This window comes from Mustela erminea, chromosome 7, assembly GCF_009829155.1.
Source record: "Mustela erminea isolate mMusErm1 chromosome 7, mMusErm1.Pri, whole genome shotgun sequence".
Classification (NCBI taxonomy): domain Eukaryota; kingdom Metazoa; phylum Chordata; class Mammalia; order Carnivora; family Mustelidae; genus Mustela; species Mustela erminea.
This window is the reverse complement of record NC_045620.1, coordinates 83,043,249-83,057,885: the sequence shown is the minus strand read 5'-3', so window position 1 is coordinate 83,057,885 and position 14,637 is coordinate 83,043,249. Positions and strand designations below refer to the sequence as shown.

General features: G+C 36.9%; 1 protein-coding gene across 6 annotated transcripts in view; it reads right to left on the bottom strand.

Moving 5' to 3' along the window:
• UGP2 (UDP-glucose pyrophosphorylase 2) overlaps positions 1 to 14,637 on the bottom strand; it is a 68,336-nt gene that overhangs the window by 29,755 nt on the left and 23,944 nt on the right. The window contains exon 3 of one of the 6 annotated variants that reach the window (XM_032352259.1): positions 3,693 to 3,792. The exons of the other annotated variants lie outside the window; for them this stretch is intronic. Within the exon in view, the coding sequence (XP_032208150.1) occupies positions 3,693 to 3,792 (100 nt within the window). The remainder of the gene's footprint in view (positions 1 to 3,692; positions 3,793 to 14,637) is intronic. 6 annotated transcript variants of the gene reach the window in all.

Below are 14,637 nucleotides of genomic sequence, written 5' to 3'. Positions count from 1 at the left end.
TAATATATTTTCTTCAAGTGATGAATTTGGGTCATTATTGCCCACCATCAAAAAAACTAAGAAAAAACATCTGATTTCCAAAGTGGAAAAAGCCTTTCTCAATGACAGATGGTCAAAGAACAAATCCTCATGGTGATCAGTCATCCTTCCTACTATTTCAGTTAAGCTTTGACAATCCAGTGCCAGCAACATTCTGCAAAGCTTCCCCAGCTCACTTAACTTTACACATACACACCCCTTTAGGTACCTACAGTTCCACACAGTATGAAAATGGGCACCTGATTCCTTTAATAGCTATGACAGTCCTCTGCGATGAGGCCAACCCCTCACATAGATCTTGAGTTTAGCAGATAAAAAATCTATAAACATGGATGGAGTTGCTGGTTAAATAAAATTCCACATATACCCTAGGGCTTTCACTATGTGGATCTTCAATAAAACTCAAACAGAAGGGTACAGCTAATCATCTTCATTGTGGAGGATATTATGTTGTTTATTCTCACTGGTTTGACAGAGTACCTACCTCCTACAATCCTAAAGGTTACAGAAGAAAGTTATACACTTTTAAAAATAGATAATTCTATAATCTTAATATAATTCTGTTTTTACTGTACCCAGGAAAGCACCTGATATCTACAAAGTACTTAATAAATATCTGTTGAATGTACAATAACAAACATTTACTGAGTCTTTATCAGAGTGCCTGGCATATGATAAATATGCAAATAAATAGTAAAAAAAAAAATCACATGCATTTTCAATAACCCTCACTAAAATCCCACTTTTATTGTGTCTACTTTATATGAGTAAGGAAACTGAGGTTTAATACAGCTAAATAACCTGTCCAATGTTATGTGGCTACAAAGAAATGAAAGTGGGATTTAAAATCTGGCGTGTGTGTTCTTGACTTCACTGCCATTGCTGCTAAACTGGGAGAAAAAGTGTTAATACACTGAAAGAGAATAAATTCAGTATACAAATGTAGTTGGTTTTGTAATGGTGGAATATACTAGTGATTGACACTGAGCGTGAGATAACTGCTCAGATACCTGTTGTATAGCATATAATTGAGAATACTATAGCCCAAGATCATGAGATGAGATATTTGAAACCATCAAAGTTTGCTCAGTACACATCATCAACATATAGAAACTAAACAGCAAGAAGGTCAGTTAGCCCTAATAAAAGTGGCTAAAAACAAAACCAAAAAAATAGCAAAAATTAAAAGTACCAATTTCTGTAATGGTGACCAAGAACTTTAAGTATCTGAATTTCCTACGTAATTTCGAGTGTAACTTAACAGCCACCCCTTACCTGCCTCCTAAAAATAGATTCCAACTGCCTACCATCTCCTGTATTTTCTATCACCTTAGCTAAGCCAAACTGATCCCTCCTGACAGTGAAATGGAGACCTGCTCTGTATACAAGGTAGGTATACCTGGTCTATCTACAACTCTCACTCATTTCCATTCTTACTCTCTAGCAGTACTATAAAAACTGTAGTTCACAGAGCACTTTCCACTCTCCACATTGTTCTCTCTTTTTTTTTTTTTAAGATTTTATTTCTTTATTTGACAGACAGAGATCACAAGTAGGCAGAGAGGCAGGCAGAGAGAGAGAGGGGGAAGCAGGCTTGCCATGGAGCAGAGAGCCCGATGTGGGGGTTGATCCCATGACCGTGGGATCATGACCTGAGCCGAAGGTAGATGCTTTAACCCACTGAGCCACCCAGGCACCCCCACCTTATTCTCTTAAACCTGAAATGTCCACCTGATTTTTGGGCAAACACTAACTTAAACTTCAAGCCTTGATTCTAACATCACCTCTTCATCCCTAACTTCCCAACTCTCTAGCTGCTCCTTTTCCTTTTATACTTGGTACAAATAACAGAAATCCATTTATTCAAAACATTCTGGAGAGGTTTAAAAATTTTTTTTAATTTAAAAAATAGTCTAAACATAGAATCATGAAAATGTTTTAAATATATCAACTTTTTGTTTATTCATTCACAAAGATTTTTTCCTTAGATATGGTATGGATTTGCTGACCAGAGGTATATCATCTTATGCATAAACCACACCAAAAATATACCATCTGTGATTTCCAGTTTCAGTTCAAAGTGGACCAAAAACATAGTTCTCTGTAAAACAGTCTGCATGCAAAGATCATTCTAGATTTATGCAATTTTCTTAATCTTTCATCTCAGTCTCACCACACCTAATTTAACAACTGCTTTCCCCCAAAGCATTCAACTCAATTTTCATAAATAATTATTTTAAGCCCAATTCATTAGTTTACCAAAAAAAATTAATTACATTATGCCATTAGAACAAATACAACCAGTATGAACAAGTATGGGAATAAACAAACTATCTTTTAGTGAACAAGCTATTCCACTAATGAGAGAAGAACTTACAATAGAGTAGAACCAAGTAGTCAAAGAAAACAGAGAATATCAGTTAATTTTTCTAGTTGGTTAGGTGGAAGCCAGTCACTTAAGTGTCTTCAGAACTACCCTCATGGCCATTATACCACTGTACTATAAACATACCTTTGTGCCAACACCTCCCCACTAAACCAAAAATTCCAAACCAATTTTCTACTACATGCCTATGCTGTTGATTCCCTTAGCCCTCAAGGCAGCTAGGAAGAATCTGAGGTAGCTAAAGTGTCCCCCTCCCAGCTAAACAACCTCTTGTATTTATCCCATTGTTTTCTATATATGTCACTATACAGGAGAGGTTGGGAAGCACTGTACAAACTTGGAAGCTCTTTAAAAGAAGTAACTGTCTTTATTTATTTATTTATTTATTTATTTTACTTCTAATAATTAAAATAGCACATGTTTGAGAAATTTGTATAATAAAAATATAATAAAAGTAATGAATTAATAGCATCATATAGTACTATAGGTAAACAAAAAAAAAGACTTCAGCCAGGGAGATGTGACTGCTAAAAGTAAGCCTGCCAGGAGAACAGCAATAAGAAGTTAATCTTTAAATTATCTCACTTAGGTATGCATTTATACTTTCTCTCTCCCACTAGAATGAATTCAATGAGTGTTGGGCCCTTTTCTATCTTGTTCACTTGTATCCCAGTGCCTAGATCAATGCCCATCACACAGTAGCTCTTTAGGATTTGTTAAATGTTTGCTGGGAGAACCTCAAAGAGAAGTGAAGGTACTTTAAGCTCGAAGGAAAGGAGTGAAACCTACCCAACAGTTCTTTTACTCATAGAATGGAAATATGATGGGAGAGTTATGCTTTAAAGACTTTCAAGTCTTTGATTGATGACAACCGGTGATTGTTCTATAATACACCATGGTGGTTAAGAGTCTGAGCTTGGACAGATCTGGACCTAAACTCTGGGTTGAGCCTCTCATTCATTAGCTAAGTTATGTGGACAACTTAATCCCTCTGATTCTCAAGGAGTTTTCCACTGTGAAACAAAGATAATAGTGAGCTCCCTGAGTTATGTGAAGATCATATAAAGAGCTGAGAACAATGGTTGGCATGTTATTGCTGCATAAATGCTTGCCATTATTATTTCTATGGCTATTATTTTAATATCACTATTATATTTTCAATAAGCACATAAAGAACACCAAATTCTGTGCTCTAGAGATTCTATACTTTCTGAAGAGCTCCATTACTGTAACTAAAGGATATCAAAGAACCAGGCTGTTGGACTACCTGGTTCACATCAGGGTTCTTCTTCTTGGGCAAGTTACCAACTCTGAACTTCTGTTTCCTCTTCTGTAAAATGAGCATAATAGTGGCCTGTCTTCCAGGTCTATTGTGAATATTAAATGAGATCACAAACATAAAGGATTCAGTACAATATGTGACATATAAGCACCCAACACTGATGATAAATATTAGCCATAAAGAGCTGTATGTATATAGGTTTTTATGAAATTTTTTTAAAAATGAAAAATGCCTAAAGCTTCAATTCATTAAAAAACAAAAACTTGTGTGCCTAGGTGGCTCAGTCAGTTAAGTGTCTGCCTTTGGCTCAGGTCATGATCCCAGGGTCCTAGGGTAGAGTCCCACATTGGGCTCCCTGCTCAACAGGAGCCTGCTTCTCCCTCTCCCTCTGCTGCTCTCTCTTTCTCTGTTAAACAAATAAATAAAATCTTTAAAAAAAAATGATTTTGGGTTGGCATTTCTTTATGTTCTTTTGAAAGAACAGAAAACTTTCCAATCTCCTGAAGGCTTTAGGACTATGTACACTGAAAACATTGATCTTAAACATACCCATCTATAAATAGAAATCTTTGTCTAATGGTTTACTTCTACCATTTTCATATTTAGTCTAGTCATAGGTACCCCTCTGCCATTTTCATGTTTCTTCTCAGCTATCTTTTTATATATTTTCTGTTATAAGCTTGGGATAAAAATTCCATCAGCACTTTCAGAAATTATTTTGTGCTTCTTTTGACTCAGCAGGAAGTTTAAAAATAGCATATAGATAACAAAACCCAGCTTGGATAGCTATATAATGTTTTTAGTTAAAAACACAGTGTTTCTTTGTAACTTTTCTATAAATTAAACTAATCTAAAATTAAAAAGTTATTTAAAACATATATTATAAATCATTTTTCACTTACTATAATTCTTATGTATTTACTTATAACACTATTTTTTAGTTTTGCTATCTTTGCCTCTTAAAGTCCCATACCTACTGACCTCCCATTAAAAACTGTAGCAACTTTCAAAATGCTGAAGAGATGTGAAGTGGTAATACTTTTATTACAGCTGTGTACTTTAAGCCCAATAAACTAAAGAGATGACAATATAAGAATTAGCAGAAGGGCACACGGGTGGCTCAGTCGTTAAGTGTCTGCCTTTGGCTCAGGTCATGATCTCAGTTTCTTAGGATTGAGTCCCACATTGGGCTCTCTGCTCAGCAGAAAGCCTGCTTCTCCCTCTCCCACTCTCTGTCAAATAAATAAATAAAATCTTTAAAAGAAAAAAAAAAAAAGAATTAGCAGAAAACTCAAATGACAATAACAGAAAACAGGGCAGTTACAGATAGCAAGTGATCCCATGAAGTATGAGGTAATTATGAAGAGAAGGTGCCAACTAAAACTTAATGTAATCCACAATTTTTTATAGAAATTCTAGGAGGCCAATACCTTATCCTTTAGGCTACTGGGGCTTCTACAATTTTTTATAGAAATTCTAGAAAGTTCCATGACTTTGGGGTATTTTTTTTTACGGCAAAGGGCAAAAGTAATATATACAGGCAGGGGGAACTAAGAGGGTGGTGTAGTAGGAGGACGCTAGGCTTCTCTTGTCACTCATACACAGCTAGATAACTATCAATTCATTCTGAGTACCCAAGAAATTGACCTGAGGACTGTAGAACAAACTGCACAACTAGCAGGAGGGAAAAGACCACATCAAGGAAGGTAGAAAGTATGGAGACATTGTTTGGGGAAGAAACAGACCTCAGGTGCTGCAGATGGGAAAGAGCCCTGGTTACAGGGGAAGGCAAGAGAGTGGAATGCACAGGGGAATGCACAAGGAGAACACTTCCCTAAAGCCACTGCCTGGGAAAACGAAAGGGGCAGAGTTTCTAGTTTTTGTGTTTTGCAACCAGTGGGGCTCAAAGAGTGTAGTTTTGGAGATTCGTGGCCTTGACTGGGATAGCAACTTAAGGGCTCTGCCCTACTTCTGGAGAGAAGGCAGGCAAGCAACCCTGGGGCAAACTGTGTAATCTGAGGATCACATAGGATACATGATGGGAAGACTGTCCCCTCTTCTTGAAGTGCATCTGTGAGAGGTGGCACTGACTCCCTGGGGACAAAGCAGCCTGCAGATACCATTTCACTACCCTCCAACCAGCGCAGGCACAGAGACAAGTGCTGAGGGTGGCTAAGACAGACACTGACTGTTTAGCCTGCTTTGCCACAAATCCCACATTTCTGCACTCTAGCACAATTACCCTTCTGGGTCAAACGTGCTTTGGTCCTAGCATGGCAAGACCTTCACCTAGAAGACCAACGCAGGTCCCCACCAACCAGGTGTAGAGTTCTAAAAGTTGGCAGGGTTGGCTGCGATAGAGCCCAAGGTGTACTGCAGCAAGCAACTCCGAGAGAGACACTGTGAAAACAGCAATCTGAAAAATACCTGTGATGTACGAGGGGAGTTTATTCAATTATTTGCTCTTCCAGGAGTGTTTCCCTGAGAGCAACAAGCACAGACATCCTTCTCCACGGACAAAGGAGCTGAGTAGCACCATCTTCCTCCCCTGCCACTCAGCATAAACCAACTTCAGTAAACAGCACAGCACCAACACTGGCTGCCTAACCTGCTTACACTAGGTTCCATCCCCCGACGCTCTGCTGGTACTGCTTTTTTCAGGCAGGTGTGCCTAAGTACCAGTGCAGCTGGCCCTTTCCCCAGAAGACCAGCACAAACCCCTGCACACACCACAACTACCAACTACAGAGCTCTGCAAAGTTTCAATTCTAGTGGGAGTAGCATCAAGTCTCATTTAAGAATCAGACTAGAGCACACCTAGTTAAAACTTGACACACTCTGGCCAAGGTCCAAACACTGTTCACTATAGGCAAGAAGAGCCTCTGGAGATGATGGCCCTGAGGGATAGAGCAGCCAAAACACAGCAGCAGAGAGAGCATGCAGCACACACCAGAGACATTTCCTGAAGCACTAGGCCCGGCATGCTATACGACCTCTTCTTCATAAAGCCATTACTCACAGAAGCAGGAAACATAACAGGATTTCTAACACAGAGAAAAAGATACAGGCCTAGACAAAATACCAAGATGGAGGAATTCATCCCAAAAGAAAGAATTAGAAAAGATCACAGCCAGAGATCTCATTGAAACAGATATGTGCAATATGCCTGATGCAGATTTTAAAGCAACAATCATAAAGATACTCCTTGGGCTTGAGAAAAGCATGGAAGTTATCAGGGAAACCCTTACCACAGTGATTAAAGAGCTAAAACACCAAACAGGCAGAAATGAAAAATTCAGTATCTGAGATTTAAAACTAACTGGATATAATGACTACAAGAATGGAAAAAGCAGAGGAATGAATAAGTGATACAGAAGACAGAATTATGGAAAAATATAGCTGAACAAAGGAGTTAAAGAAGATCGATAAATCACGAGAGTAGACTTAGGGAACTCAGCGATTTCATCAAATGTAATTATGTTTGTAATAGAGTCCCAGAAGAAGAGAGAGAAAAGGAAGCAGAAGGTTTATTTGAGGAAATGATAGCTGAAAACTTCCCTAGCTTAGGGAAGCAAACAAATATCCAAATCCAGGAGGCATAGAGAACTCCCATCAAAATTAACAAAAGCAGGCCAATACCAAGACATATTGTAGTTAAATTTGCAAAATATAGTGATAAAGAAAAAAATTTCTAAAAGCAGCAAGACAAAGGGAGTTCCTAACTCTCAAAAGACGACCCATGAGTTTAGTAGCAGAATTCTCCACAGAAACTTGGCAAGCCAGAAGTATTCAAAATGCTGAATGGGAAAAATCTGCAGCCAAGAATACTCTATCCAGCAAGGGTATCATTCAGAATGGAAGGAAAGATAAAGAATGACCTAGACAAACAAAAACAAAAAGAGTTCATGATGACTAAAGCAGCCCTGCAAAAAATATTAAAGGGGACTCTTTGAGTGGGAAGGAAAGACCAAAAGTGACTAAGACTAGAAAGGAACAGAAAAATAATCTCCAGAAATGACAAAACAAGTAGTAAAATGGCAACAAATAGATATCAATAATTACTCTGAATATAAATGGAGTAAAGGCTCCAAAAGACACAAGGTGTCAGAATGGATAAAAAAAAAGACCCATCTACATGCTGCCTATTTTAGAGACTTATTTTAGACCTAAAGATACCTGCAGATTGAAAGTGAAGAGATAAAGAAACACTTATGCAAATGGACATCTAAAGAAAGCTAGAGTAGCAATACTTCGTCCAGACAGACCAGATTTTAAACCAAAGGCTGTAACAAGAGACAATAAAGGATAATAAAGGAGACTATCTGGCAAGAAGATCCAACAATTATAAATATTTATTCCCCCAACTTGGGAGCACCCAAATATATAAGACAATAATATAAAGAAGCTCACTGGTAACAATACAATAGTAGAGTAGTAGGGAACTTTAAAACCTGACTTACATCAATGGACAGATCATCTAAGCAGACAGTCAACAAGAAAACAATGACTTTAAATGACACACTGGACCAGATAAACTTAATAGATATATTCAGAACATCTCACCGTAAAGCAGCAGAATACACATTCTTTTCAAGTGCACATGGGAAACTGTCCTGAACCGATCACATACTAGGTCAAAATTCAGGCCTCAACCAGTACAAAAAGATTAGGATCATACCATATATCTTTTCTCACCACCATGCTGTGAACTTAGAAGTCAACCAGAAGAAAAAATTTGGAAAGACGACAAATATATGGAAGTTAAACAACATGCTACTAAAGAATGAATGGGTCAACGAGGAAATTAGAGAAAAAATTTTTTAAAAATACATGGAAAAAAAAAAATACATGGAAACAAATGAAAGTGAAAACACAGTGGTCCAAAATCTCTGGGTTAAAACAAAATAGTCCTCAGAAGCAAGTATATAGTAATACAGGCCTCCTCAAGAAGAAATATCTCACATAAACAAACTAACGCTTACACCAAAAGGAGCTAGGAAAAGACAACAAATGAAGCCTCCAGCCAGCAGAAAGAAGGAAATAAGAAAGATTAGAGCAGATATAAATAGTACAGAAACTTAAACATACACACACACACACACACACACACACACACACACACAAAAGAACAGATCAATGAAACCAGGAGCTGGTTCTTTGAAAAAATGAATAAAATTGAGAATCCCTAGCCAGACTTCTCAGAAAAAAAAGAGAAAGGAACCAAATAAAGAAAATTACAAATGAGAGAGAAGAAGTAACAACCAAAAATGAATACAATTTTAAGAGAATACTATGAAAAATTATATACCAACAAATCGTACAATCTAAAAAATAAATACATTCCTAGAAACATATAAACTACCAAAACTAAAACAGGAAAAAACAGAAAACTTGAACAGACCGATAATCAGGAAAGAAATTCAATCTAATCAAAAATCTTCTAACCAACAAAAGTCCAGGGCCAGAGGGCTTCACAGGGGAATTCTGCCCAAAATTTAAAGAGTTAATACCTATTCTTCTCAAGCTATTCCAAAAAAAGAAATGGAAGGAAAACTTCCAAACTCATTCTATGAAGCCAGCATCACCCTAATTCCAAAACCAGAGAAAGACTCCACTAAAAACAGAGAACTACAGACCAATATCCCTGATGAACATGAATACAAAAATTCTCAACAAGATACCAGCAAATTGAATCCAACAGTACATTAAAAGAAACATTCACCACGATCAAGCGGGATTTATTCCCAGGATGCAAGGGCAGTTCAATATTTGCAAATCAATCAACATAATACACATAAATAAAAGAAATGATAAGAACCATATGATCCTCTCAATAGATGTAGAAAAAGCATTTGACAAAGTACAACACCCATTCATGATAAAATCCCTCAAGAAAGTAAGGAGAGAGATCACATCTCAAAATCATAAAGGCCATATATGAAAAACCCACAGCTAATATCATCTTCAATGAGGAAATTGAGAGCTTTTCTCTAAGTCTGGAATAAGATAGGGATGTCCACTCTCACCACTGTTGTTCAACATAGTACTGGAAGTTCTAGCTGCAGCAATGAGATAACAAAAGAAAGAAAAGGCATCCAAATCAGCAAGGAAGTCAAACTTTCAGTATCTGCAGATGACATGATGCTCTATATAGAAAACCCAAAAAACTCCACCAAAAAATTGCTAGAACTGATATACAAATTCAGTGAAGTCTCAAGATACAAAATTGATATACAGAAATCTGCTGCATTTCTACAAACCAGTAATGAAGCAGCAGAAAGAGAAACCAAGGAATCAATCCCATTTACAGTTGCACCAAAAATCTTAAGATACCTTGGAATAATTTTAACCAAAGAAATGAAAGTCCTGTACTCTGAAAATCATAAAATACTGATGAAAGAAAATGAAGATGACACAACGAAATGGAAAGACATTCCATGCTCATGAATTGAAGAACAAATATTGTTAAAACGTCCATACTACCTAAAGCAATCTACACATTTAATTCAATCCCTATCAAAATATCAATAGTATTTTTCACAGAGTTAGAACAAATAATCCTGAAGTTTGTATGGAACCACTAAAGACCTGAAATAGTCAAAGCAATCTTGAAAAACAAAGGCAAAGCTGGAGGCATCACAATTCCAGACTTCAAGTTATATTACAAAGTTGTAGTCATCAAGACAGTATGGTACTGGCATAAAAGACTCATGCATCAATGGAATAGAATAGATAACCCAGAAATGGACCCCCAACTCCATGGTCAACTCATCTTCGACAAAGCAGGAGAGAATATCCAATGGAAAAAAGATGGTTTCTTCAACAAATGGTGCTGGGAAAATTGGACAACAACATGCAAAAGAATGAAACTGGACTACTTTTTTACACCATACATAAAAATAAATTCAAAATGGATGAAAGACCTAAATGTAAGACAGGAATCCATCAAAATCCTAGAGGCAGTAACCTTTTTGACATCGGCTATATCAACTTCTTGCTAGATATGTCTCCAACGGGAAGGGAAATAAAACCAAAAATGAACTTTAGGACTTCCTCAAGATAAAAAGCTTCTGCACAGTGAAAGGCAACCTTCAGAATGGGAGAAGATATTTGCAAATGATATATCTGATAAAGGGTTAGTACCCTAAATATATAAAAAACTTATAAAACTCAAAACCCTCGAAAAATAACCCAGTTAAAAAATGTTTGGTTTTTTTTTTTTTGCAGAAGATATGAATAGACATTTTTCCAAAGAAGACATACAGATGGCTAACAGATACATGGAAAGATGATCAACATCACTCACCATCAAGTAAATACAAATCCAAACTACAATATCACCACACTCCAGTCAGAATGGCTAAAATCAACAACACAGGAAACAACAGAGGTTGGTGAGGATGCAGAGATGCAGAGAAAGGGGAACTCTCTTACACTCCTGGTGGGAATACAAACTGTTACAGCCACTCTGGAAAACAGTATGGAGGTTCCTCAAAAAGTAAGAAATAGAACTACCCTATAACCCAGCAATTGTACTACTAGGTATTTACCTAAAGGATACAAAAATACTGATTTGAAGTATCAGTAAAGTACAGGCACCCCAATATTTATAGCAGCATTATCAGTAATAGCCAAATTACAGAAAGAGCCCAAATGCCCATTGACTGAGGAATGGACAAATAAGACATGATGGTATGTATGTGTGTATACACACACGCACACACCTCAGTCATCAAAAAGAATGGAATACTACTCAGCCATGAAAAGAATGGAATCTTGCCATTTGCAACAGGAGCAGGAAGTATTATGCTAAGTGAAATAAGTCGGTGATAGAAAGACAAATAACCACATGATTTCATTCATATATGGAATTTAAGAAACAAAACACATGAACATGGGAATGGGGGTTGCAGAGAAAGAGAGAAGCAAACCAGAAAACAGACTCAACTACAAAGAACAAGCTGAGGTTTACTGGAGGGGAGATGAGCAGTGGATGGGTTAAGTGGGTGACAGGAGGGCACTTATGATGAGCACTGGGTATCGTACATAAGTGATGAATCACTAAATTCTATACCTGAAACTAATATTACGCTGTATGTTAACTAACTGGAATTTTAAATAAAAATGGGGGGAAAAGTAATATATGCAGATAGTAAAAGAAAAATTCAAACATTACAAACAGTTTTATATTCATAACCCTTTTATAGAAGCCAGCTGAAGTCATAAACATAGTAGTTAACCTTGTGGTGCATTTGGCCCATATTCTTATCAGCAAAGTAGTTTTCAAAGAACTTCCCACTTCAGCATGGATTAGAAAAGACAAAGGTAGATGATCCACTGAATTGGAAAAAAGTTGTAATATAAGAGATAAGAGGTTCAAAATCCAACCTAATCTGCTTAGGTGACTAGGACTGCTCTTTACTAAAATCAAACTTGTATGTTTCTTATATGCTAACCCTCCTGTTAGTCTGTGGACAAAAAATGCTTCCAAGTAACTGATAACCACAAATTCCCTAAAAAATAAAACTGAAGCCTCTTAACATCATCCTGTTTATGCTGTATACTAGCTTTAAACTCTGTAGTACTAAACAGCCGTAATTAAAGCAGTGTAGAGTATACTGCTATTTTAATTACGTAATTCACATTGCTGGAGCGGCCCTGGAAGAATGAAGAAGGGAAGGCGAAAGGCCACAGTCTATAAAAATCTTTATAGAAGATTATGGTATAGGTCTGGGTGGGTGAATAAAGGCTAAGAGAATGACCAGCTGAAGTTGAAATTAGGCTGACCTCTTCCTTGGGAGAAGTATGAATGAATGAAAAGGCAGTATATTAAAAAGATACATATTTGCCCAGATTGTGTATTTAAGGGAAGAGGTAAAGTAGGAACCAGAACCCTGCAAGGGTTTAAGAAGTAGTATATTTTAAAGTGGTGCAAAGAAAATTTTGGGGATGATGGAAAAGTTCTAATTTTCTATTTTGATGGTAGTTACATGACTGTATGCATTTACCAAAAATTTGTAACACTTAACACTAAAAAGAGTTAAGTTTATTATATGCAAATTATACCTCAATAAACCTGACATTCAAAAATAAAAGTCATTAACAGCTAAAATGCTGATTAACCTTATAAGGTTTACTAAAATTACCAAAAACCCTGCCAAAACAAGAATAAGCATCTAATTTTAATCTATTTTGGGCTTATGTTTTACAATGTTGAAAAATCTAAACAAACTGAGGTATATAGTGAAGCATGTTTTTGAAATTCTGTTCCAATCTTCCACCATTAATGTCTCTCTTCAATGAGAACTATAGTTTCTATCAGCTCTCCAGGGGAACCCCCTGGCTGAGAAACTCAGCCAATGAGCAGGAGCTACAATAAGAGGCAGATAAAAAGACACAGCATCTGACTCTAGACTTGGGGAAACAGACATACCTACCAAATGCTCCACAACCAGAAGATGAGCTACATGCTATAAATCTATGATTTCTACTCCCCTATTATTCTCAAGGTTTTCCTCTTTAGTTTTCCTCCTATCCTCAGAGAAGTCCTGCCTCACGGTTCCTCAGGAGACTATCTTAACACCAGGATGTCTTTCCTGAGCCTTCATGGAAGTTAGATGCCTCCACAGCACCCTATGAACTGCTTGTCAAACTGCTCTGTAGTTAGCCATTCCTGGATCCATTTCCTCCACAAATTCGAGGCCAAAATGCTGAAGAGAGAAGAACACTTATTATTATAGAGCCAGCTAGTGACTGGCAGAAGCCAAGAAGAGTTTCTTAAATGAGATTCAAGAGTATTCTTCATTAGAGAGAGAGAGAATAAAGTTGTGTGTTAATGCTGGAAAAAGAGAGAGAGAGAAGTTATTAATCTATACAGGTCATAAAACTTTTTGAAATCTGATGGAAACTAGGAAATCTATCCTGAAAAAAATTTTTTATACAGTTTTACCTCTAATTTCAAGAATTCTAAGGGGCTTAAATCCCTGCAAAGACCTCCCAGATTGAGATGCCTGGTATAAACATCTTGGTCTCATCTTAACTACACAGTGGGACAAGCAGAGAGTCTGCTGTCCACATCTCATCTAAAATAAGGAAAAAGAATTACAGTTGACCCTTAAACAATGTGAGAGGTGCGGCAGTCAAAAATCTGTGTATTAACTTTTGATTACCACAAAAGTTAACTACTAATAGACTACTCTTAAATGGAAGCCTTACCAGTAATATAAATAGTAGATTAATATACATTTGTGTGTGCATTATATACTGGATTCTTATAAGAAGGTAAGTTAGAGAAAAGAAAATAATAAGGAAGGGAAAATACATTTACAGTATTGTAAAAAACTCATGCATAACTGGACCCACACAGTTCGAAAGCATCTTTTTTTTTTTTTTTAAGATTTTATTTATTTATTTGACAGAGATCACAAGTAGGCAGAGAGGCAGGCAGAGAGAGAGGAGGAAGAAGGCTCCCTGCTGAGCAGAGGCCCTGATGCGGGGCTCCATCCCAGGACCCTGAGAACATGACCTGAGCCAAAGGCAGAGACTTTAACCCACTGAGCCACCCAGGCGCCCAGTTCAAACTCATCTTATTCAAGGGTCAACATGGGTTTGAACTGTAAAATATCCCCAGGAAATTACAGGATAGAAAGAACTGTAGGTAGGATTGGTCTATCCATCTTGTAGGTTCAGGACTATTATATAGTTAATAAATGTAAATTCCCTCACAGTTGTACCCCAGTTGAAGATGTGAGATAGAAGAACCTCACAGATATATTTTTTTCATCTGATTTTAAGACACAAAATGCCTACATAAAAGATAAACTTGGACATTATAATAAATAAAATTATTTCTATTAGGTCTTGAAAAACATGAGCCAATGTCCAAAATCTGTGTGTAGGGGTTGGGCAGGGGGCAATGGCATGTTCACAG